This window comes from Haliaeetus leucocephalus, unplaced genomic scaffold, assembly GCF_000737465.1.
Source record: "Haliaeetus leucocephalus isolate CR32 unplaced genomic scaffold, Haliaeetus_leucocephalus-4.0 Scaffold2, whole genome shotgun sequence".
NCBI lineage: Eukaryota > Metazoa > Chordata > Aves > Accipitriformes > Accipitridae > Haliaeetus > Haliaeetus leucocephalus.
The window spans coordinates 15834558-15862044 of record NW_010972438.1 but is presented as its reverse complement, the minus strand read 5'-3'; the positions used below and the strand labels follow the sequence as shown (position 1 = coordinate 15862044).

Below are 27487 nucleotides of genomic sequence, written 5' to 3'. Positions count from 1 at the left end.
TCGGAGAGGATGGGTTGTTTTTTTCCAGGAAAGGAAAAGACTTATTCATCTTGTAGCATACAATTTAAAAAGTAAAAACCTGATTTGAAATTTATTTTTTTCTTAAAATACATATGAAGTTTTTAAATTATGTGATCTTAAATTTTTATTCAGGGAACAAACTTTGATTTCAAAGCATTTGTCCTGTTATAACAGTTATTATGTAGTCAGAGTTAGTTTGGTTCCTAAGAACATTGGGTACACGTCTTGTTGAGTTAGGCATGGTATGTAAAACACCAGACATCCTGTCCGTTGAGGAACTGACAGTGTAATTGAAAAAACTGGTTTATATTCTTTAAGGAAGGAGCATTAAAACATATAAGATGCTGAGGTGCTACAGTAAAAGGATTGACTAATATAAGTAAGAATGATTCTGAAAAAACCAAACCCCCTAATTAATCTTCAGGTTTTCCTTTTCCTTTCCTCTAGGAAAAAAAAAAAAATGTTCTTTTTTTCTGTTGTGCCACATTACATTATGATGAATTGCATCAGGTGCTATCCATTTAGTCATTATTTCTTTAACTACTGTTATGTCCAGCTGATGGAAATTACTCAGTTTGAAGTCTTGTCTTAATCAGCTAATATTACACCATAATTTCGTTTAAATAATAGTATAAGAATCCTTTGAAGCATCTTTTCTGAAGACAATTTAATCAACAAAATCTTTTAGCTTTTTAGCCCAGCTCTACAGATTCGTAAAGATCTAAGTACAGCAACTCAGAAATTAGGACCAGGCAACAGAGACTGCCTTAGTAGATCATCTGGTCCATGTCTTCCTTATTCCCAGAGGGGGAAAAGTGGTCACCTTTGTCATTCTTCAGGCCTACTTTGTTCTTTTCAGAGCCATGTTGCTTTGAGTCAGAATCTTACTCATGAATCAGCTAAACAGCTTAATGACTTTCTTCTATAAATTTTTTTCTGGGTTTAATACCTGCTCTCTGATAGCTTACAATGCAAGAATCTTCTACCTCTAATCGGTAATTAAATACTTTTTTATAGCTTTGAAAATCACAGTTGGAAACAGCATAAGTCATTATGGCAGACAGTGTGGATTTAGTTCTTTTTCTTACAGTTTTCAGCTACAGCTCATCCATTTTCTTTTAGTGAAATGAAGGATTGCAGCACAACAGATGAGGAGTGTAGTAAAGCTGGTCTAAAGATTGGCTGAATGGCTGGGCTGCAGTTTACTACTTGCACGGGTGGGCCAAAGTATGTTGTTGTCACTGAGGGTCAATGACCCTAAAATCAATTTTCCTTGCAGTGATTTTCCCCTTGGAAGCACAACATAGATGAAGGCTGTTTGCAGAGTTTCCAGCTGACTGGACTGTGGACAGCAGTCCTTTCCTTGAAAATGGGTCACAGGGGAAGTTCATACCACCTTGCAAAACTTCTTTAGCTTCTAGATTCTGATGGTGAAACCTTGAAAAACCCCACTCATGTTTTTCTGTTACATTTTTATGTATAAGTAGGGCATATCTAGAGGGAGTTGGCTTAATGAAGCAAAACACCAAGCCATTTTAAATACATTAAAACATCCCAAAACCCCAAAGTCCCTCTAGAGTGGTTTGTGAAATTTGCAGTGATTTACTCCTCTGTATCATAAGCAAGCGCACATAAAGGAAAAGAATAAAGATTTACTAAGACTCTGAATTGAACAAAGGTAAAAGTTTCCTAGTGCTTAGCGTGCATGTGCCACATTTTAAAGTACGTAAGCACTAGCTTTCTCTCAGCAGTCACTCCCAGCAGAAAGCTGTAAAGATAAAGATGGGGGTTAATGCATTACTTACTAACAAAACGGCCAGGATTAAACTTTTTTTTTTCAGTAAAACTCTCTATTGCATTAGTAATTTGACAGCCTCTGTTTTAATTTTTTTTTAAATTTTTATTATGGATTATCACTGTGGTTGGCATAGTGTAAAATGGACAAAGGCAAGGATTCATCACTACAAAGGAGCAGAGTCTGAGAGAGCAAAGTAGAGAAAAATGCTTTGCCTATCGGAGGTCTGATAGAGGCTCTCTAACTGCCAGCAGAGGACAGATCAGCCCTGAGGCAAATTGTGCCCCAGCTGTAGCAGTTTATAGTCTATTGTATTAGCAGAGGAGAGCTGCGTACAGGAAGCCCCAGTCACATCCATTCCCATTATTAGCATGACCCCAGCACCTCCTGCACTGTGGGCTCCTGGGGGGGTGGCAGGCAGCCAGCTAGAGATACTGTTCACCTGCTTGAGAGGCCTCTTAGGTGGGGGGGCAGGGGGGGATTCTCCATGGGAGTTTTACAGCTGCAGTGAAACAATGAATTCCCTCCTTAGTCCCTACCCAAAGAGGATTTTTAAATTGTGATATTTTATTAGTTGCAAGAACATTGCAACTATTTTGCACTGTGTCCAGAAAATGAAAAGTGCTAAACTCCATGTAAAAATCCATTGGAGGCATTTTGAAAAGTTATGAGTCTAATGGTGGACATTTTAGAGAAAAACAAGCTATCCAAAAACATTGCAAGGACTGTGTAATATGAAAAGGCAGCCCGCTTGCAGAGCCTAAGTGTCTGTCTTTAACCACTTTATTATATACTTCTCATGCTTGTCATTACCAAATCTTACCCGTTTCCTTCATGATTTTTTTCCTGCTGGGGAGCAAAAAAGAGTAGCGCTGACTGTAAGGGGCTCTAAGGTGGCATAATTCACACACCAGGGAGCTGAGAAGCAGGTGTTAGAATGCAGAAATTTAAGCATGGGTTTGCTGCTATTGCTTACATGGCTTCAGCAGCTGTGCTCAAGAACTTTAGGGCATGTCTTTATCTGATGATTAAACCTTGGTATAGGAAGAGTAACGTTTTAAATCCATGGGGTGCCTCTGATCTCTAGATAAGAGAGATAAATTTAACAGTGTAGGAAGCTAATTCTTGTGAGGTTTGGCGTTTGTTACACATAGCTACAAACACATGAATCAACAAAAAGTCTAAATATACAGTGAAAATGAACTAAGGGAATGTTACCTAATGCAGTCTCTAGCTATAATGTAGTAACTTTTGGTAGAGTTTTCCCATTAAATAAATATTAGAGCAAGCATTAAAAATATGGGACATATCATTCACGCAGCTTTTGCAATTCTTTTCACTTTCTTGTAAAGAAAGCTAAAACTTAAGGAAAACAACTTTTTGTAGAAACAAAGTAAATAGATGAACCATAAATTCACAGAATATGGGTAATTGTTCATATTATGTGAGTTACAGAAACTGTAAAATCATTCTGGATTTTTCTAATGTGAGCTGCAAAAGCACAAGCCATACTTATAAGGAGATTAAACAGACAAAATCATCAATGCAAGAAGTGAACTCTTCCCAGAAATTACAAATGAAACCCACCCCAGAGATCACATTATAAAAACCCTAGAAAGAATCCATATGGTTGTGTCTTATGCTACCATCTTCATCTAAGTCTTGTCTTTTACATGTCTTTAGCAGCAATTTTTACATTTCACTAAACTTAGTTATATTTGAAGAAACCTGATTAAAAGCAATAAAGTCCCTTACACTCTCTTTCTTTCAACTTTTCGTCTGTTGCAGCCTGATACGTGAATAAATCTGTGAAACATAGATATGGTTAAAAAAGTAGGATTTTTTTCACACTGATCCCTTTTTCTTCCATTTGCTAACCTTGGCTTCTTTAGCTGTCATACTTACTGGGCAAGGAGCACTGCATGGCTAGCCTGCAACTACATGCATGCCAGTATACGTGTGCTGATTTACCATCTGGCCGCTTCCAAATAGGATACTCATTGTTACTTCTTTCAGTCTCAGGGTAGTCACAAATTTTCACTTATCTTTGAGACCTTTATTTTTTGCTAAGTTTATATGAAATTGATTCAGACTTACTATCTCTTTTAGTCTCAGGAAATTAGGCTAAAAACCTGTTTCCTCTATTGTACAGTTTAGGGTTATGCTTTGCAAGTACTACAACGAGAAATAAATATACTTTGTCTGTAGCATGCTGCCTGGACAGTTCTGTGTCAGTTGTGATATGACAGCACGTATTCTCAGAAATAATACAAAAAGAAATACCTAACATAATACACATCCATATGAACAATAGTTACAAATAAGTGCTCAAGTAGGTGTCTCTGCTCATGTTGGGTGTAGCTGGTCCAGATGGATCCCTTCTAAATGAAGGAAAAGAAGAAAAGAAAAGAAAAAAAAAATATTCAGCATTATCAGTGTCTTACATGTGTAAACATGTATGGCACAACACTGAATTGTTTCACATTAGGTTCTGTTTTCTGTTTCTTTTTTTTCTTTTTGTTTGAGTAATCTAGCTAAATTTTTTCACTTGAAAAACTGACATAAAAACATTTCAGGAGGCAATCAGAATGCATGCTTATTTCACAGCATGGTATTCTTTATCTCAAAGGTAGTTTATAGGCCATGATTAAAGAATTTTCCAGGCATAGACATTGAGGAGCTTTTTAAATGAGTCTTTAAGGTTTTGTTTTTAATGAAGTATGACATTAAAAAGCGTTAACTAATTGTGATTTCAACCCATATGGTTAAGAAAATACCGCTTGATTAGAAAAAGACCTTTCTATCACCTTAGATACAGTACAAATTTTTTCAAGTAGTTAATCTCCTCTGACTTTTCAGGCATTGTTTCATATGCTCATATATATATTAAGTGTTTAAGTGCAGGTGCTGTTCTATTGTTCACTGTACACAGTGCAAGCAGATCTCTGCTCCAACTGTAAATTTGCACACTTGTTGTAAGGGAAGTGCAAGTACTAGCACAACATGCACTGAAAAGTACATGAGCTTACACAACAAATAGTATTGGAGTGGTGATATAGGATTGCATAGAAAGCACTGAAACAAAACGGTGATTCAGTCTGCTCTTTAAGGACAACTGAAACCTTGTCCATGGGGCCAATTGAAAGTAGGTGTTTGGTAAAAGGAGAAAAGGAGAGATGAATGTACATGGAGGTCCCCTTCTTTAAATCTCCTACAGAGAAATGAGCAGAGTTTGTGTGCTCTTTCCTTTTAGTGTCTTAGTCCTCACTTGCAGCCATTGTACACTACTCTAAGATGGAGGAGGAAAGGCAAAAGGCTGATTAGTCTATTTGTGCTTCTATTTAATTTTTCTGAATTTCTGAGTGACCTGTTCTTTTGAGTATGTAATGTCAAACGTGAACAGTGCTGAATATGGCCTCTGAATATTGGTTCTCTTTTAAGCTTTCTGAAATGAGACATACCAAAATTCAGGCACACTGAACTGCCTTAGGAAAATATAGGTCATCACCTGTACAATGAGTGATCCACACAGTTCTGAAGTGTCTTGAATCCTTGATTAAAAGCATTATAAACAAGTGTACATATATACATACATACATACATGTATATATATCATTTATGAGGTTCTCTATGTGAATAGCTCATATTGGCATATTTTGACTGTGTATTGACATTACACCAAATTAAAAGAACCAGATAGTGAAGTGTCCCTTATTACTCACAGGAGGGAGAAAGCCATACTTTGACTTGGGAGAATCAGCAGTCCCAAAGCTGGAGCAGACAGCATCTCAGAAAGAGTAACGTACACATTGGTTTTTCCCCTAAGTGTTCTAAGCCAATAATTCCTGAAAGTACACCATAATTTTCTTTTTTTTTCATCATATACATAGAATTCTGATTTCTCAAGTACAGATTTCCTAATTAAACTTATGTCAATCATTTTACTCTATGGCTGAAAAAGCTTTCAGAACCTTAGACAAAAACTAGCCCTGTTTTGAAGCAAGAATTAAACCTTGATAGTATATGTCGTAGTCAGTTAACATCCTCACACAATACTGCACTTAATAGAAAAAAAAATTAAAATCAAATAAATACAATTCCTTAAGCAGAATATTGAATATTTGAACAGTATGAATACCATAATATGAGTATGAATACTACACTAGGAATATTTGAGATCATAGTATAATCAAATTAGTTTTGCAAAAAACCCACTACCACCTCTGCTTTTTCTTATTAAGTGGAAAATATGCATTAAGCTACTACTATGACTCATTTAATTTTCTAGATCTCTGCTATAAAGTCTGTTCTTACACTGTGTCTTAATTCATACATAGATTAAATATATGTAGACACATCCATTTTGTACTGCATGAATTATTGGCAGGTGTATTGAATCAGTTCTAACATTCAGACTGCAGACCACCCTTGCAACAAGCAGAGAAAACATGACAGACAGAAAATACATTATACTCCTTGTTGCAATCCTCCTTAATTTGTTCTGTCTGGTTTATAACTTGGAATCTTGTGTTTTCACAGGGTTTTTTACTCAGATCTCTACCTTAGCTGATGTTCAAGAGAATGTCATGGAATATCTCCATGTTCTTAGCCGACCAAAGGTTATTGACCAAGAGCACGATGTAGTATGGACTGAAGCATATATTGACAGCACTGTAAGTCTGCATGATAAAGCATTTAATATAGGCTTACTGCATATAATGAGGAATTAGGAGAAAAACTATTGTGGTAGAAATACTAGTTGTGCATCTGATTTCTGTTGCTGGAATGTGTGAACTCAGTGTAAGAATCAGGACTTGATATCTTTATGTTACAAGTAAATAATTCAAGATTACTGAACTTTAGCAGATATTTATACATTGTAAATTATATAGAAAATAATGAAACAAACATGAGTAACAGCATAATTTTAAAATTTATGACCTCCAAATGTGCATTTCTTTTATTAATCAAAAATGGGCATTGAACAGAAATTGATTAGATTGAGTAACAATTTTTTTCTACATGTTTTAAAACATGTCAATGAATATGTCAGTATAATAGCACAAACTGACAAGAATCAATATTTTTAGTATAAAAAGGTGTGTCAACATCTAGGGGACAACTCATGTCTTGGGAAAGAATAATGAGAAGATTCTGCCTAATAAAGTGGATTGAATGGGTGATATGCTAACAAAATTGTCATGAATGTCCAATTTTAATTTGACATCTTTGTGAAACATTAGAGTTGAAGCAGAACTCTTGTTATGCAGTGACTGAGCACTCATGATACTTCTGTATCATTTGTTGTAAACCATCAGATTTGCAGATAAATGTTCATTTTCATGGGTTGGTCTGAAATAGCTTTTTATCTGCTTTCTTTTTCTTATTATATTTCCTTTGATCCAATTAAAATATTTTGGTTTGTATATTATCTGTGGAACAAAAGTTTGTAGCAAATATCTGTCATTTACTACAAGTGATGCCAAGTATTCAATATAATGGCAAAGATGTTTCTTTGTTTCTTTTTTTTTTAAATTTTTACTTTCATGAAGATGGGGCAAGGTGGGAGAATCTCATTGGTTTCACTTTGATATTTGGGGGGTTTTATTTGTTTGATTAATTTTGAGTCTGTAATGCTTCTAGAACGTTTAATTTTAAATCAATACAAAAATATTCTAGGACCACCCCCTACACCCCCCCCCCCCCCCCCAGGAATACAGTTTTGCTTCATTTTCACATTTGCTTAAGTCTTTTCTGTTCTTCAGTTGTGGCCATGGGTAATGTAAAATAAATACTAAAACTGCAGTTATGGAGGAGAAACAAAAAGTTGCTTGGAAATATTGCTTTGGAGGGAATTTACTTATCTCTATTTCCTTTTTTTAAAGAACATATTAATCCAGTCTCCTTTTTGTTCTCTTTCTTTTATTGAAACATAAGGATGAGATGAACAGAAACTACCTGTTATCTCTGTCCCTTCAGGGCATCCCATGAAATGGGAGGATGACTAGGAAAACCTAGCTCTTATTCACTTCTTGCTTTTATATGCTTGAAGTAATAACTGTGTGTACGTTGAAGGGAGTTTGTGTATTTGCTAGAGACAGTAGCAGGAAGAAATCCATCTAAGTGGTGTTTTAGTGCAACTCTCTTTCTTGTCGTTTGCCTATGAATCTTGCATTAAAAGTGTTGCAGACAAAATCTTCCTACTTTCCCAACATCAAGTCTCCTCCCCTTTACTTACCAACCTAGTACAAAATGCTGTTTCAGAATTAATTTTACACTTTACTCTCTTTTTCATCTGTTCATCTGTATTTCTTCAATCACTGCAGGGAGAAAAATTTTCAGAAAAGTTAGTCCAACTTTCAGTGATTCTCCTGTAGGTTATGGAAAGGGTAAGGAAAATTAACAACTTAAGGCTGTGTGAAATACTAAGTGAATATAGCAGGGGTGAGTAAATGCAAGTGAATTTAAGAACACTAGAGGGAGTGTAGAGAAGGAACCTTGAGAAACCAGGAAAATAAAAAAACAACGGAGCTGTTATGTTCTTGAATGAAGGAACTGTTTAAATCCAAACAAAAACTGTTTTACTGCCATCAAAATAAAATGCTTCCAGGTTCTTCTCTTTCTCTTCTTTTCTCTCTCACTCTTGACTAAGGCTAGCTAATGTCACTATACACACACACACACACATATATATATGTATATATATATACGCATGTATATACACATGCACTCATACACATACTCACATTTACACGCATATTTTTAAGTGTCTGAGCATATTTTTAAGTGTCTGAAAACTCCACTCAGGACCCTAATGGGTTGGATGCTATAAGAAAAGATTTAAAAATAGAATACTGTTATCTGCTTAGTTGCAAACTACCCCCCCCGCCGCCCCATCCCATCCTTCTCCCCTCAAAAAACCTCATAGACAAAGGAACAGGATAAATAAGGGTAGTCACATATAAAACTCTGGAAATAGCAATGAAGGGAACCTTGTAACAAACCAGATGTGCTTCTGCCTCAGCTAAAGCTGCCTGAGTGCTATTTTCAGAGGCAGATTCCCTGGCCATCTCTAGTGTCTTGGATTTGGAAGTGCCATCTAAATAATCCTCTCCATCCCATAACTTGTTGATTTTCACAGACAGTTTGTGTCCCCACTCCTCCATGGCTGCTGCCTGCACCTTGCCAGGCTAGAAATAGTAGTGTATTTCCAGACAGCTTAAATGTTCTTATCATCCAGCTGTGTCAGAACATCCATGGCTAGATTCTCAGAGCTATATATACATGGTTGTAATCAGCATCACTGTGCCCTAACAGCATGGAGTATACTTCTTTGTTCCCTTCTCACCAAATATCAGAGCTAATTGGCCAGCTGTGCTGTTTCTGAGCAAGCAACATTAGGCTGGAACATACTAGGAACCAGACAGAAAGAAGCTGGACATGAGTAGTCTTAGGGTACAAAACATTTCCCCAATGCCCCAGCCTGTTCTCATCCAATATTTGTCCAGGACAGAGTCATCTGTGAAAGCCAGAAGTTAGGTCATTTAAGTGTTTGATGCCATTTAGGAATATTCCCAGAAGAATCTTTCTACTGAAACAAGGCATCTAATTTCTGCGTCTGTTCACCTCTCCTGTAAGAGGATGTCTGCAAAATGTTCACACAGCTGCTTCTTCAGCTTAGCTTTGACACTCTGAGGTGCTTCGCTTACGGTTAGAAAAGAGTATGGCATTTATAGAACTAGAAATCCTTGGCAAGATTATCATATGCAGAAAATGTAACGTGGAGGAACCTGTACGTATGGCAGGTCTGTGTTGCCTTTGACGCTGTCAGGATCACACCTTTGATAGTGTGGGATTTTATAGGGATTATAAAGCAACTGAGACTAGGTGTCTCTGGGTGACTCCTTGCCTTGCAGGCAGCTGAACTCGCTTCCTTTTTTCTGCCCCTAGACTTTGTTCTCTCCTCAGTGTTTCCTGCCTTTTGGAAGAGGTAACCAGCCAGCGCCTAGGGACAGTTTTAGTTACCCTCCATCAGAAAAATTCTTTGTATTTTTTCCCTTAAACCCAGGATTTCATGTCGGAAACTTTATTATCAGTGATTCAAAGCCTCATTTCTTTCAAAAAAAGGTCTTTTGATATAGAAGCCGTGTAATCTTAGGAGGTGTCACTGACTCTCAGAGAAACTTAACAGATTTCTGAAATCATTTCAACTTAGGTCTGTGGAGAACTGGGCTGATTCCTCATTGTACTTGGTTTAGTCATTCACTTGAGAAATAGTCTTTACAGGCTTATCTTGGGCTAATTCTAAAGTCAGCTTCACAGTAGTTGGAATGCTAGTCCTGTAGTAGGCTAGTAGCTTAAGTCCTGCCGATACCTTTAGGCTAAAATGTTGGAATTGAAGTACGTGATGATATATGCCAGCCAGTGTCTAGTCTTCTGATTCAGAGTCCTCTGATCCCAAATTCCACACGTTTCCCTAGGCTTAGACTCTTTTCCATTTGTACTTCTCTAGTCGGCAGTTTGATATGCACTAGAAGTGAGTAAGCTTTGTTGGATCTGTGCAATTCTATGGGAAAGGGTGTTTGGGCTGTCAGGAGTGGGGGCAGGCAGCTGGTTCTTGATTGTGGAGTCTAATAGGAGAAGAGCTTGTCTTACTACATGTTCAGGTGTATAGCGTAGAGGTGCTGTAAGGGCTAGCTTGGACGATTGCAGGTGGGACACGTGTATGGTGGGCCCTAGACGGTGAGGTCTGGACAGCACTCCAACAGACCAGTCTCAGCATAACTTTTCTGCCTCAAAAGCAGGTCACATTTGGATCTGATATCACTGCTTCAACACCACTAAGGCCTACAGGTACATAATGCTTCAGAAAATAAAATATCTTTATGGGTGCTTAAAAACAGAGTTGGATTTCTAATTGAAAGCTTCCAAAGGTACTCTTTCCCGAGGAGAAAAGAATTCTAAAAGTATGAAAGTATTTCAGGGAGGGAGCAATTTAAAAGTGGTCACTAACTTCTTTTAAGCATATGTGCATCTATAGCAAGTCAATACAATTGAATATGTTGGGGGAAAAAGGAAAATTGCAGGGCATTAGAATATTCAAGTGAAATAATGCATAGAGGTAGTCTCTTGGGATTATGGGTAATCATCTATAAAACACAGAAGCCCCTAACTAATTCTTATGGTAAGATCTGGAATGTGGAGAAACATTACTTTTTGCTGCAGGAAATAAAGACTGAACTGGCCCCTGAGTTCCCACTGTTTAAAAGCTTGCAATTGGGAATTTACTTACTGGGGCGTATAATTTGACCTACTTGGACCTTTGTTGACTCTACCTGGTGAAATTTGTTTCTCATAAGTGTACCTGAATATATTCTCTGAATCTAATGCGCTGTTGAGTTCATCTCCTTTAGGCTATTAGTTTCAAGCTGTGAGCAGATTCAGGCATACGTTACCATGTTGGCTCTGTTCAATTTCCAACTGGAGGATTCCTTTGCATAAAAAGAGCAAATTATTATTTCATTTAATATTTTGAGATGACTGGTGCTTCAGAATTTAAGAGTTCATTTGGAAAAAAAAATGTTCTGAGTCATTACAGGTCATGATTCATCATAATATGAATGGTGAGTGGTTTTTAGTCTTTATAATTTTCTTCAGTGTTAAAGTACTATATGTTGATTCTTCATTTGCATTATTGCCACCTTCTCATAGACATATGTTAAATTATGGATTTGAGTTGAATTCTAAAAAATTATATCCCTCTTTTCTTTCTTTTTTTGAAGCAGAGATTTTTGGAAGTATTTTCTGACCAAGAAGCTGATACTGTGCTAGTAAGGCAACCTGTCCAAGAGCCTCATTTCTCCCTGTGGGGACAGTAAATTGAGGTAGCTCCACTGAGCTAAAGCCTAGACTAAGTATTTCTGAAACGGTTATGATGGATGTTACAATTACATTATTACATGTATGATCGAAAAATTTCAATTTATTCATCTTCATCCTTAAAAAAAAAAATCAAATACTATGTAAGCATACTTTTTACTCTGGTTCAGGTTCTTTGCAGAAATTCAATAGGAAGTATAGGAAGCTCATGCTTCTCAGATAGCTGTCACATCAGAATCCAAATGTTTTAAGCATGGAAATTTAGATTCTGGGATAGAGTTCTTTGTCAAAGGATGAATTCTGAGCCAGTTCCAGAGAAGAAAGGTAAGCTATATACGTGAAGTCCTGTGTAAAATGTACAGAGATATAACAGAAAGTCCTACAGACTAAAAGCTATTATGCTGGCAGTTTTTCCATCCAGAAGTTTCTGGTGAGGTATAAAAATGCTGTTTAGTGCTTCTTCCATTCACACAGTTTTCTTTGTGTTCAATGCACAGAAGAGTTTTTATGAAGTAAAAAAAATTAACTAGTACCCCATTTCCACTAGCTTCTATTCCCAGAGATATCTTCAAATACCTTTGGTGGCACAAGTTAATTGTGCTATTGTAAGAAGTGGGTGTAATTAGCATTTTTATCACAGTAAAGGGTTCCCTAGGCCTCTATTTCAAAACTAACTTCTAGATTGTAGTACTGGTATGCATTAAAATACATCAGAGTGTTCAGAATGCTCATATATGTCTACAGCAAGTAAATATTGGTAATCACTGCAGAACTGAATGTCAGGAAATGTCATTAATCAGCAGCTGTAAAAAGAAAATTTACACACAGGCAGTATTTTTTGTTGGTTTTTTTTTTTTTTTAAATGTTTTGAAAACTAGAAATCTGTGTTGCTTTTTTCCCATTCCTACTTTGGACTTGTTTACATGCTCTAACCCTCCCTTTGTGGCCAGCATCTCTTAATCTCTAATAATTTACAGCTCTTTATCAGCAAATGTCATCACCACTGACTGACTCTGAGGTTCACATGAGAATTGCCTTTTCTTGCTTTGACATTTGAGTGAATTGGGTTAGGGAAGGAAAATCCCATGCATGGATATCAGGCCTTCTATCAGGTAGGTTTGTTCTTATAATAAGGTTCTTCAGGCTCTGCTTTGTCTCCTACAGATCTGCAGTGGTCTTTTGAAGAGTCTGATATAGGAGGAAAAAGTAGAAAGTAGCCCAGCGAATGCCTTCTTATCAGTGCTTCAGTCTGGATTCGTTTTCCTGGAAAAATATAACAGCTCTGACCATTTCATCTTTTTCAAAGCTTCTATAAGAGCATGATCACAGTCTGAAGTTGCAGACCATCTGGTCCAGCAATTATGGTCTGCTGTATTTGCACTGGGATCTTATAGATTGGGACAGTGCTTGAAACATTAACAGTGGTGATCAGTGCAGCTACTTGTACACACAATAAAAAAAAGTTGTGCACATATTTATATGTAGGTGAAACATCCCTTTATGCTGATGATTAGCGGGCTGTCTGTGGAAATCTTCATTGACAGTCCAATAAAAAAAACCTTTGAGCCATGACTTTTATGAGTTCTGTGGCCCAAAATTTCCAGTTGCTATAATTGAGTATTCTCGTTTTCTCCTAAACAGTTCTAATCTGTTTGTTTTACAGCTGGATCTAGAATAAATGAATTACCATTAACAACATTAACTTTTTCAAATTTGGTGAGATCTGTGTCAACTGTCAAAACGTAATGAGTGCTCAAGATAGTAAATGAATAAACCTCTCAACTGAATAGAATTAATGCACTCTCATCTTTCAGATACAGCTCAAAGTAACAATGGCTGTTCTTTTTTTTGTTAGAAAATGCACATCTGATTTACTTATGTTAGGCAGCAGGGTGCTAATCAGTGCAAGGAATGCTGTGCCACTTAAATTTGAGCTTAGAGCCCTTGCTCACACACCAGTACAAGAGTCATGGTACAGTGTGTCCCAATAAAACACAGAAATTGAGACCCCTGATATGAAAACTGGGATGTGCAAAGGAAAATAAAGTCTATAATGATCTAGTGGGACTATGGATACTTTAAATAAGAATGATTTATGCATTGTTCCATGCAAACACAGCATACATAAATAAGGACATGCATAAGCATAGATAGCACCTATGTGCATGTATGTATGTATACCTTTCAGCTTTTGAAGTAAACTACTTCGTTTGATAAATTACATGTTTGGTTTACTCCACTGCTAGTGCTGGAACTTATGCTATTAGGGCAATTTTCAGTGATTACATTAGGCAAAGAATATTACTACAGAGAGCTAATTGCTAGTTGTCAAAGTCAGTAGAAAAAATGTTGTAAGGAAATAGCAGTATTTCTTTTAATGAATTAACACTTTTCATGTGTATTGCTGTATATGGTATTTACACTATAAAATGGTATATGCAATACATCAAAAAATGTTTAAAACATCAAAAACAAAAACAAAAACAAAAGTCCTGCGCTTAAAGAGGAACATAAAATTTCCTGCTGGGGATGTGGAACATGGAATGCCATCTGTATTATATGGCACTGAGAAAACTGATTATGTTTGGACCTCTATTTCATAGCAGATGGGTTCATTAAATTTAATAGCCTCCAGAGCCTTTAGAAACAGTGTTAAAAACATGTGGAACATGCTGAGACACTTCACTTCTCGCCCCACAGTCATTATAACTCTGGCACAGACTATAAATATTACAGTACTTTATTTCCATTGAAACGGATTACTATTATAATTATTTTCCTAGTGTACATTTACATGAGAAATGCAGAATGCAAACTGTACTTTTTCAAACTTTGAGATATGCAGTTGATTTCTTTAAATGCATTTTACAGTTCTTTGCACTTGGAGGCTTTGATATAGAACTTATTTTTATCTTCTTCCTGCGGCATCAGCAAGCAGCTGTAATGCCATTGCAAAGCTAGGTCTTAAGCAGCTCTGCTCCCAGTGTGGTGCAAATAAGACAAGCATTATGTTAAACCGTAGAAGGGAAGTCAGAGCAGTGTTACATCTTGGCTTTCAGCTATATATTGATTCATTTTTCTAGTATTTATATGATAGGGTAACTACAGTTTGACCTTGGTCTCTGTTCATCTTTCATCACTGGAGCAGAGAGAGATTAAATATCTAGTTTCAAATCAGAGTAGTTCCTGCAGAAACATTGCTTTAAACAGAGTGAAAACTCACCTCTCCCTGAAATAGTCTCAGAATTTGATAGCTAAAAGAATATTTTAGTGCTATTTACTTTTTTATTTTAAATGAGGTTTCAAATGAGAACAGTGAAGTTTTACCATGTTTAAGTGCTTTGACATCTGTCTACCATTATTCCATCTCTTCATTTACATGTTCTGATATTTAAACTAAATTACTTTTTTACAAACTTTGTCATATTTGATCACGATTTTTAAAAAAAATAACCCAGTTTCCCAATAAACCATATCAGCTTGTTCTCGTACGATGTAATTCTCAGTAATGCTCTTCTGTTTCCATTTCCTTTCCTACAAAATGCTGTGACTATCCACACTATCTTTTACTGTTTTCTAAGTTCACTCTTGTTTTTAGGTTGTACTGACCATTTTAATGTGGATTTTCCCCTTCTTGACATCATTGACTTCAATTTTGTCACTGACCATTGCTGATATTATTATTGAGATCTGCGAATTTTAATAAACCGCTAAAGTCATACTACAGTAGATGATGTATGATGACAGGATTAAATAACAATACCTTCCTCATATAATTTACATTCAGAGTAATAGCTAAGAATCACCAGTTGCTTAGAAAGGGCAGAGAGTGTAAGGACAGAGTAAGACAGTAGAGGTCAACGCAGTAAGCAATTACGGGTCTATGAGATCTCAAGGACAAAGGGCAGAATGTGAAAATACGCACAAATGCATGTTCAAGTCTTTTAGATTGTAGTGTCCACTTCTACAGGGTTCCCACACAGGTGTTCTTTGTCCAGGTCTTAAGAATCATGGAGTCCTTGCTTGTGTTTGGTTAAACTTAATTTCATGGAAGTATTTGGGCAAGCCAGCATTTACAGCTCTAATAGTGTTTCAAAGCAGTTACATTCATGAAACACATTCTGTGATTAAATTTTGGAAATCAGAAAATTCAGTAAGGTTTGAATGTTAAAGGAATGTGTTTGCTGTTTTGAGAGCTGTCAAGCACGATGATATTATGTTAGGACTTTGTCGTGAATTGTTAAGCTTTTCTTTGCTGCTTGAGCTGTAAACATGGTGTGTCTTGTGACATGATTGCTTTGCACCGAATTACTGTTTCTTCATATATGAAAACTGATTGGATGTATGTGAAGAAGAATCTATAGAATTACAAAGTCTGTAGGTTTTGCCTGCTGGATGTTCTCCCACCAGTTTACTGTATACAAATTACAGAGAATTGCTCTGCTGTTGAACTTGATTAACAGGCATATTCATGCCAAAAGGGTATTGGTCTCATTTGCAGACACCTGCACACTAGAGACAGAGCAGCTTGGGACCATTTCCAGCTGCGGTCTGCCAATGCCATACAGTACCTTTACGTGAGGGGACAGAAAATGCTTTTCATTTCCAGCTTGTTTCACAGGGAATTTTCTGGTTTTCTTGTGACACAGAAATAAAATCAAAAGGTGACAAGTCACTAACTAGAGGGAGAATTTGTTTCTAGATCTCTATATGCTATGGCGAATCCAACAATTAGTAGGATATGTCTATTCTTAGTGAAAATAACTACTTAAAGACATTCACAGCTGATAACTGTTTGTCTGTCTTTGATCTTATTGCCTCCATTCTGAGTGAAATTGAGTTAATTATAAGGAAATTGTAGCTATTTTGTCAGATATATTACCTTTTTCTCTCTTTTTTTGTCTTTAGTTTTCACATAACAGATCTTTTAGTGTAAATGATAATGTTAGCAATTAATTTAGTATAATGCACTAAATTCCATCCTTTGATCTCATATACGTCATTCTTTGACTTCCTGGAAGAAAGAGGGCAGTGAAGATGAAATAGACTTTATCTGCACTGCTGGACTAAAAACCTGGAATAATAAGAAAGACTTATTAAATTATTGGTGCCATTCAAGCATTGCTGCAGTGGCAGAATTCAGTGCAAAAAGGAAAAGAAGAAGAGAGAATAAAAGGAAATAATCTTCTCTTTTGTCTATTGTTCTGCAGATATAGAAGTTGTTATTTATAGCTCTCCTTTTTGTATAATCAGGAGATTTCACATACAACTCAATCACACACAAAATAAAGTATAAACATTAATGTTTATCACAGTCATAGTGACTAATATTTACTTTGAAGTTAGTAATTTCTTGAGAAATTATTCAGAAATACACTTTATTCTGCAAGGAATAATAGGATATTTCCTCCTGATGTTCTTGCTGCTTGACAGCAAGGCATTCGACCTTTGTCCACACCACTGTATTTTTTTCAGATCTGATCTTTCCAAGCAAGCATTTCCCTTAATGATTAGTTGAAAGATGGTCTAACCAGTTGGTAAATGCATGATCTTCAGCAACATCAGTATTAGCAGGAGAAAGCTTAGAACACTTACGAATTCCAGAGAAAACACTTATAAAAGCCATTTCACCTGCACTGATGTCAGATTTTTTGGGAGGAAAATGTAATCACCCTAAATATTAGTTTACATTGCCTAGTTCTAGGTAAACCATTAAAATCCCTAAGGATTCTATACTAAGGGTTGACACTTGACTAAGGACCTTACAGAGCCATTACATTTAAGGACTTCTTTTGCGGAACATGATTTTTTTTAATTTTTTTTTTTTTAATAATAGTATTTATTTAGTGGCACATAAATGCAAGAGAATACACATTATAAACAGTATGGTAATACTAAGGAACGGTACACCTTACAGAGCTTTCTAATGTCTTTTTGTTCTGTTGCAGCCAATGACCTCTGTATAATAATAAAGGCCTCAGTTTTCAATATTGCTAGGTTTATTCCAGAAAACTGTCAAAAAAAAAAAAAAAAAAAAAAAAAAAAACTACCTAAGTCAGCTATATGCTTGCATTCCATACGGGTTACATTTGTTGATTATTCTTCTTCTTTAATTTACTGTGCAGTAAATCAGCAGTATCTCCATTTATGTACCTGGAGTTACACTGATGTAAAACAGAAGACAGATTCATTGTATTAAATCTCAAGTTTAAGGGGCTTGGGTTATACTTCTGTTGACTGATGGAACAATTCTAACATTTTCTTTCTTGGATTAAAGTCTTAAAGCCTCAAAAATTCAGGGGTTACAGTGAACAGCAAGTTGCGTTTATAGGAAAGAAAAGTTTAATTTCTCTTCCCTCCTTCAACTGGTCCTTTTTGTGTTACAGTTCAGTTTAAGAAAATGGAGATATAGTGAAAGCTGATTTTGCAATAATCCATTTCTTTATGTTCACAAAACTTTTGCTGTGTAGCCAACTATAAGATAATGGGATTTATCACATTTTAGGTTGTAGCATGCCTAAAAATGACCTTAATGTCTGTAAACAGTTCTAGCTCTGAGATACCTGAAGGAATTTCGAGACCTTTTCTTGTGAGTCCTTACAGTGAAGGAGTGAAGTAGGTGTAAAATTTTCGTGACCTGTTGGATAATATAATAAGGGGAAAAAAGCAGAAGGTGATGAAAAGAATTGCCTCAGGCCAAAACCATTCCTTGAACTAGATTTCACAAGCATTGTATTAAATAATGAGAAACTGCATATTTGAAATTAACTTAGAGCATCTAGAAATGCTCTCAAATTCATGATCTTCCAATAAATCAGAGTCTTAGCTATTGGCCACCAGGTCAAATTGGCTTTTAGGAAGCTTTGAAATTTCAAGTAGTGCAAAGTAACAACAGCAAGCTTCTTCCAAAATGAAAAAGCAAGGGAAATGCAGCTCTGTCTACAGAGTGAGTGAATCTTTATGAATTCAACTTGCAGTGTGATGGGTCCATAAAATGCTCCATGGCTTTTCTGATAAAGTGTAGCTATAAAATCTTGGTGTAAAACTACAATGGTGAGATACATTAGCTACATACTTATTAGAAGGGTATCAAGGCAGAACCTGTTCCTCCAAACAGAGCTAATGAACAAGAAGCAGTGTTGATTATACCATTTTATCATTTATAATGGTGGCACTAGCCAGATCTGTGGTACCAACCTACCCACAAACTGATATAAAAATAGTATAGAAAATAGAAAGAATGTATTTGTTAGATTAGGAGTCTATCCAACTAGGAGATTTCACAATGTTAAATGATGGAGTGTTTTCTAAGCTTTTTAAAAAAAAAAATCTTTGGTTTATCATATATTTTAAAAATAGTGTTTATAACTGCCCTCTGACCTTGAACATCTCTGTTAGCTAGTAAAATCAGTTGCTTTGCTTGTACATGCAAACCTGAAACACACATGTTTCTGATTTGGAGACACATGATGGCCACCTTGCTACTAGAGCATAGTATTTTAGCATATTGTTAACTTACTCCCAAAATACACACTGGACGTTTCATTCTCAAATGTTTATACAAAGCCTGGACACAATTTTTATGGAGATTTGTTTTCTGGGTTTAGGGAGTATGCCTCCTTCCCTCACAAAGCAAAACAGTACATTTACTGAGTACATATCTGAGCTCAATTCCTGGGCTTCTGACTGTAGCTTTTATGCAGTATTTTCACACGCAGTTTGTTCCTTTTTATTCGTGCTTCATCTGAACTTTTGCAGATGTGCCTTAAGATGGATTCATCGGTGTTTTGCCCTTTCAGAGGCAAATTGATAAACAAGAGAAAAGATGATTCCCTTTGAAAAAGTATTTGAAGCTTTTCATTTAGTAGTTGTGCATAAGCTGCCTTTCCCGCTGCTTTCTAGTGCCCTTGATCTATTATCATATCTGTGGATTTCTTTTTCTCAGCAAATGAAATTGGGCTAACGCTTTTGTGCCTTCTTTCTCCCTTTAAAATGCATCCCCTATTGTTTATCAGCTCAAATAATCTTATGAGTGTATGGTATGTATCTCATTATGCCCTCCAGCATACTGCTCCATTCAGAGAAGTTCTAGGCCATTGGTTACTGCTAGCTAAATAAAAAATGTGTACAAGAGTTTTTCTCATTAAGAAGTGATAAATGGGGGAAAAAAAAAAAAAGATATAGTAATTATTGTGAATGTATTTGTTAGGTAACTAACACAAAAGATTGTTCCCTCTATAAAAACATTAAATATTTTAATTCTAAGAGGTAATTGGTTCCAGCACTTACAGGCTGTACTGGTTCCAGTCTTTGCATCAGACTTCTAGAATCAACTAGTTGATTTCAAAATACTTTTGGAAGGACTTGTTTCTAAGCAAGTAAAAAAGAGAAAGAGTAAGTCCAGTTAATTACAACTTCCCGTCCCCCAAACCCAGCTCCATTTTTCTTTGCTTTGACATTCCTAGAATCTTTTGTATCACAGATTCATGTTCTTACAAGATCAGTTTAGTCCTCTTGTTATCAAAAGCAGATAGGTTACTTTTATTGTGTGTAACTGTCTTAGTGATGAGATCCTCAGTGCTGATTTTCTCCCTATGTCTGATTCTTCTGGTCTTGTTCTTGCATGCTGAACTTCAGTCATTTGAAGTCAATCCATACTTTCCCTATTTTTCCCCCGTGTTTATGTGTTAAACCTTCCACAGTAGTTTTGCAAGTGCCTTGCTTTGTCCTGGTTATTAGCCAAAGCTTTCCTTTTTCAATTACACATTCATTGTTTTCATCATAAAGTGAAAAATCAACAACTGAAACAACAAGAAACTTAAATAAAGATAATGGAAAGCAAAATCATATTGAATTAAATATTGTAAATAGGTTCTGTCAGTCCATTGATGTCAGGACAGGTTTTATACAGAATACAAATCTTTTTATTATTAACCCCGTGTCCTTGACACAAAACGATGTATAAACCTTTTAATAGATCAGTTTTGCCTTCATACCTCTAAATAGCGTCCCCTGCAAATAAGAAAATGTTTACTTTTACAGGAAACTGCTAGACATCAAGTAATTTACAATCTGTTTCTCCATTGCATGTTTTGTGGTCACAGTCCAAACTGCACTGATCTTGAAATGATGCTGTTTACACGTAAAAGAGTAAATGTCAGCAAAAGAGTCTTCTCCCTTATTAAATGCACATTCCACAAGGTTAAACTGAATGTCTGGTATGAATTGTGCTTAATACAAACTTTCAAAGCTAGGTACTAAAAACTTTCATCATGGTAGATTCCTTCACTCCTATTAAGTTGGGAATACTAACTACAGCAAGGGAGAAAGGATTCTCAGATTTCTAAGTTGTACCCCTAAAATGCGTGGATTGATTGCGAGAGTAAGGGAGAGGGAATGGAAGCAGAGTCTTGCTACACCCTCCACTTCTTCTGCCAGAGCAGTGCTCTGGGCAGACAGAAGAAATGGCACTCTGTGAAAAAAGATGAAGAGAGTGGTTTGGGATAATTCAACTGTACACGTTCTTACAGCAATTCCCTTTTTAGAGCATGTTGGATGATTACAGAATAGACCATAGAAAACCAAATCTGTTCTAGAAGTGCAATCCCATTTAATACAATCATGGTAACATGCTAAAAATCACAAACACAACTAGTAAATTGAAGTTTTAGAAGAAATTCTTGTTTGCTTTACACATTCATTAAGTCAAATACACTTTCATCTCTCCTCAGAAAGTGGTTATCTTTAGATATTGGTCTTACATTGGTATATAGAGCAAGTAAGATTTAATATAGAGCAAGATCAAAAGCACTCTGAACTCATTGCAAGATTCTCATGGATTCTAATAGGTATTGGGTAAGGGTCTTGTTTGGTCTTGCTTTGAGACCAGTGTGGATTTTATCATGGGAGAAAGAGGATGTGTGTCTAGCTCCTAAGACGATTTCTGATTAAGAAATTATTTTTAATTTCTAGAAGAACTGTCAAGAAATTTGCCCTTTTTCCAAATGTGAAAGGGCATTTATGTGAGAACAAATGAATAGATGAATGAGTATGTATAGATGCACCTGTCTTCTGAGGTTGATTGTTTTTTTCCTTCCTCCACTTCCTCCCTTCCCTCTCTCCCTCTCCTGGTAATTCAGAACAAGTCTTTACAGTACAAAGAGCTTTTTTACTGTTTTTTTTTTTTATTTGATATACAAGTATGATTTTCTTTTTTTTCAGCTCTTGTTTCACTACAGTGCAGTTATTTTTCTCTTACTAGAACTATTTCTCTGGGAAGGATGCTTATGATATTATCTGTCGGCTTCCTAACAGTCTTTCTAAATATCTCATTTAGAAATAATTAGCATTAGTAATAATTAAAATGACACTATCTGTTCTTCTAGAGGTGGTACAAATGCTAATAAATACTAAAGATTATTAAGGGTATAAAAGGAGAAAGAGCCTAACAGTATAATTTGATGCCATTTTACATGGATGAGAACCAGAGTCTTACAAGTTGGATGTCATATTATGTGTAGTAATGCTCAGGTTTAGAAATTTCTTTTCCTTTTGATATTATGAGTAAGAGCAAGGCTGAAAAAAGTGGTTGTTGTCTAGAATTTAGGTGTATTGTTTTCAGTTCTGTTGTGTATGTAGACAAAATGGACACTGTACTATTGTCTTATACAATGTGAAACCTCTTCAGTGCCCTTAAGGTTGAACAGTACATGGTTAAGTGCACTGTAGTAAGAGGGTATTTTTTTTACCAGACTTTAGACGTATGATCAGAAGTTCTTTCTCAGTTTCTGCCTTAGTTCACTTCTGCACCCTGTTCTGGCTTCCCTGGTTATTCTCTTTGTATGCCTAAAAGCTTTTTGAAGGGCTATTATTTAAATGTTCAAGATAAATTTGTTTATAAATGGTAGTTGAAAAAATTCTGGTCCTACAAAAGGGATAAAGAACTGTTATCATTTGACAATCCACATCCAGTTCTTAATCCACTTACCTACACCTTTTTGGTATCCAGGGATTTCAATGATTTTTCATCTTTTCTGTAAACATTGATGTGATTTAAATTGTGAGCTTTCTAAACTGTGGTGCTTTAGCAAATCAACTAATGCTAAAAGCATGCACAATAAAATAAGCTGCTTACTAAATACTTTTAATTTTGTTAATTTATTTTAAATATTAAAAAACTGCTTTCCTGTATCTTCAATCTTTTACCTAAATTAGATACTTTACTGTGGGTGAGCTCACATTGTCAGATTTATACTAAACTCTGATCTGGTGGTATAGTATAAGTTTAAATTGATCTTGATCTTAGACTGGTAAAAGAAAAGTGGACACATTCAAGACAGACAAGCCTTATAGTTTATTAAAATCATACTACATCCCTATTACTTATATGAAAGCAAAACCAAACAGTAGTTCAAAACAAACAAGCAAAAAACCCCCCAATGTGCAGTGTAAATAAACTAATTTTGGGGGCAGCAGAAGCATACGTAATGGTTTTCTGAAATAATATGATTGCTATACCAGAAAACAGTAAAAAAACCCAAAACCCAAACAACAAAACCCCAAAACCACAATAATAAAGATATAAATTTCTTTTAATTATTTTCAGGTTAACTTAGTATGCAGTGTGAAATATGATTGTCAGTGAAATTTAACATCATGTCTGGATGCATCTATGCATTTTCTCAGTAGCAAGAGAAGTTAGAATAATAATTCCAAATGATTTGCATTGCTACGTTCACTTCTGTACCGGTATTATAAAGAGACAGACTGACTGACCACTAACATTGATTAAAGCAAAACAAAACAAACCCCAAACCTACTATTTCACTAAAATTTAAATAATATATATAAATGGAAATACGGGAATTATCACCAGTCATGTCATCTAAGTTGTATCACAACTTCAGATTTTATAATAATCTGTATTCTAGCAGTTTGAAAGCTTCTGATAATTTTCAGGGCCAGGAACATTTAGGCACCTGTGCCTCTAGATCGAGCAATTAGTTCTGAAGCTCTGCCCAGAAATGGGAACATTTCAAGCATTGTATGAATTTAACAAACCTACTAATAAGTCATTCAGTGCCAGAATAACTATGCAGTCCAAGTGTTGGTAACCAGTAAAACAAAGGCACCAGATTTAAGTAAGCATAGAAAATCATTCTGAAGAATAGCTCTTTGCTGCTGGTGTTCATCATTTTATCCATCCTCTTAGAGTCAATTGTAGAGCTCATGTTTAGCGATATTACAGAATATATTAATTAGCTTTAGACCCTTTGTGTGTTTGTAACCCAGAATATTTGCAAAAACTTGAGAGTTGGAACTTGCAGAAATTTGAAGTCAATGCACAGATCCTACATGAGATACAACAAGGACTGTCAAAACAACCAGCCCCTAAAATATTATCCCACTTTATGCAAGGTGAGTCTATGTGTTCCCCAATAGAACAACCCAACAGAACAAATTTCAGAGAAAATTTACTTATAGTCTCACAGCATTAAATTACTTTGTGGTGGAATGAAAATGTATTATGCACGTTTAGTTCTCTTGTTCATGTTGTCCACAGCTGAAGTGCAATTGAACTAGTTGTCTCTATAACTTGAAGAAGGTCACCCTCAAAATATAAAACTTACTAGTCCAACAATCAGATAGCCATAACTTTGAAAAGACTGTTCTTAATTATTCTGCTATTGGTAGCACTCTAATACTGATGATCCCATCTTTAGAAACTTATTTTCAGTGTTTTCTGTATGAGATAAAAACCCTAAATATGCAGATTTTAATGTAAATTGTGTCACTTAGTATTACATGATGTGTGTCTTACAACCATTAGTGTTATTTGGAGTTATCTTTATTTAGAAAAATATTCCAATTCCATGCATGAATGTTTGTACAGTTTTTGATCAGGAAGGAAATATCTACTATATAACAGATGAGAGAATAGTTATATCAATAATTTCTATTAGGAAATCTAAATATATTAATGTTTATACATAATATATGTTTGCATATATAAACAGAACTAACAATGGACATCTATTTTGCACTAACAAATTTTTTTTTATTAATGTAATAATGAAAATAGAACTCACTCCATTTAAACACAAATGCATGAGGCCAAAATTTTGTTTATGGTGTACATAATGTTCATGGAGTGTCTGATTTCATGAATCAGTTCTGATACTTTGATCTTTAGTCATGTGGCTTATTTGTAAAATCAGCATAATTCTTAAAAAAAAAATTATTATTTATGACTAAAGTTTCTAAACGAACTTTGCATTTAAAGTAATCACTCTGGGTAATTTAAATACAATCTTTCCAGTCGATATTTTGTATTCATGAGAAAAAGAGAACAATTAGTTTATGCAATGAAAAGAATCACAGTCACAGACTCACAGAATAACTTAGTCCAGAAGGGACCTCCTGTAGATCATCTAGTCCAACCCTGTGCTCAGGCAGGATTAGCTGGAGTAAGGTTGCCCAGGACCGTGTCCAACTGGGTTTTGAACTTCTCCACAAACTCTCTGGGCAGTTTGCTCCAGTGTTTAGTCAATCACTCCTACAGTGAAAATGTAAGAATATTCCTACAAGTAGGGATTTCTTTTCTGTTAACTTCAACACAAAGTTCAGAGAGCAGATGCAGACAGAGATGACTTAATTAACCATTCTACAAGTGGAGCACATTTAGATTTTTTTGTGTGTGTGTTAATTATTCTTATTTTAAAAACAAGGCTGCTAGACAGTGCATTAGAAATTATTGAGTCATTTGCATTAATAAAAATTACATATTTTAGAAAAATGTGTAAAATCTTCAAAGGGTGGAGACATTTTATTACAAAGATGTTTGGAACGTATATGTAGTTTTTTAGTGTACTCTGCTATTTCTTAATTTCAGTCATCAGACCTTTGCAGCTCCTGTGTTTTCTCTTTTGCATATTTCACAAGAGCTAACTTCTTTCCTTTCTGTCATCTTTATAGAATTCTTTTTAAAGAGAGAACTAGAATTGTAGTTTTCTTCTCTGTTTTATGACTCTCTTCTCCATAGCAACATTTACGTTTCCTCTGACTGGTATACTTTGCATGCAGTGCACAGTCTATCCTTGACTAAAATGCTGTAGTTACTGCAAAATATGTGGTAGCACAGTAAAATGATTATGTGAACAAAGAAGGATTTGGTATTGAATCCCTTGAAAAATCAAGTGCATTTTCCTTACAGATGTTGGCCTCGTAAGCTGCAGGTTAATGTCACTCATTTGATATTTATACTGAAATCTTAACATGAACATCCCAGTAGGAGGCTGAATTTTATTTCTTTCTCCATGTATGCATATAATTATTTCTCATGCCTCTAGTACTTACATGGTTCTAGGAAGTGGAGAGTAAGTGCATAGATTGTAAAAGAAAAATTGCCAAAAAAATGTGATATTTAAATGCTGTATCTTGTAGCAACTGAGTAAGTAGATTTTAAAGCAGAAAATTTACATTTTCTGCTAGAAATCCAGAGTTTGAATGTTCTTTCTAGTCTTTCCCAAGTTTTTGCTATTTTGGGGAAAAGCCGTGGAAGCCTGCCTAGCAATGTATGAAATGCTTTGCATTTCTTTATACATGCAAATAAACCATTATCTACCCCTACATTTAATTATATTTTATGATGCCATAAACTAACAACCTGTATTATAGAGTATCTGGCACAGATATGCACTAAGTGTTCTATTCTTTTTTTGCCTCATTCTTTTCTGAGGAGCTTCACTGACATGTGTGACGTCTTCCTCCTTGCTGTGGATTTAAGTACAGGACCTACATGCTTGCTGCAATATTTCACATTTTTCCTGAAAGTGTATTTCCAAAAAGTAAAAGTTCTAATACATACATTCAGTGCCAAATTCAGAGTCAGTATGTGATGTGTACAGGATGAATCTAAACATTGCAAACCACCATAAACTTAGCTATGCATAGATGTTAAATTTGGTCCACCCCAGAAACTATTTACAGAAATGGCTGTACTATCAAAACTGTATTCATACTTGTTGATTATTTACTGGCATGTTTGTACTTACTTTTTATTGATTTGTATTCTATCTGATTATGGAACAATCAAGGCAGTAGTTGGGTTGTTAGCCTTTTTCTGAGACTAGTAACATTTATTTAAATGCTTGGCAGGAGAATAGAACTGTGGAAATGAGGTCAGTGAATATAAAGTTATTTATTTTTGAATTCTTTAACATAAATACACTGCAGTAGTATAATTTTTTGACAAAGATAATTTCATGCAATCATTAGAATAATAGAAAATGGAAAGTTAATTTCACAGTGTTTTATATTACTTTCATTTCTCTAATAATAGAAATCATAGGTTATTGGTGTAACAAGGAACTGTTGGGTATAGTTTAGTCCTGCAGGAGATTTTTTTTTTGCTATTCTTCAAACAAATGTAAGGTTGAATTCTGATCCAACAGAACAATAACTTTATAATACTAGTCTGTTTTCCTTTAAGAATTCTAGACTTGATTTCTTGGAAATCTAGGACATACAGCTATATGTTTTGAATAAATTTTTGAAATGGCTATAAAATATTTTAGAAGTGTATAGCCTTTTTGTTTTGGAATTATCATGGAGCCATTTACAAAATCAGTCTTTATGAACTTCTTTTGTTAAGGGTGAAAGGAGACAGAGTTTTATGAGGTCTGGCATGGAGTACTTAGCAGAACTACTGGTCCTGTAACATATGCTTCTTGCGTCTAGAGACAGTATTTCTGATCTATCTATGGTTTTGTTTGTTTCATTCACGTTGACCTC

General features: G+C 35.3%; 1 protein-coding gene across 1 annotated transcript in view; it reads left to right on the top strand.

The window, feature by feature from the left end:
- CACNA2D3 (calcium channel, voltage-dependent, alpha 2/delta subunit 3) overlaps positions 1–27487 on the top strand; it is a 476027-nt gene that overhangs the window by 307365 nt on the left and 141175 nt on the right. Inside the window, exon 13 of the mRNA XM_010572633.1 lies at positions 6356–6489. Within this exon, the coding sequence (XP_010570935.1) occupies positions 6356–6489 (134 nt within the window). The remainder of the gene's footprint in view (positions 1–6355; positions 6490–27487) is intronic.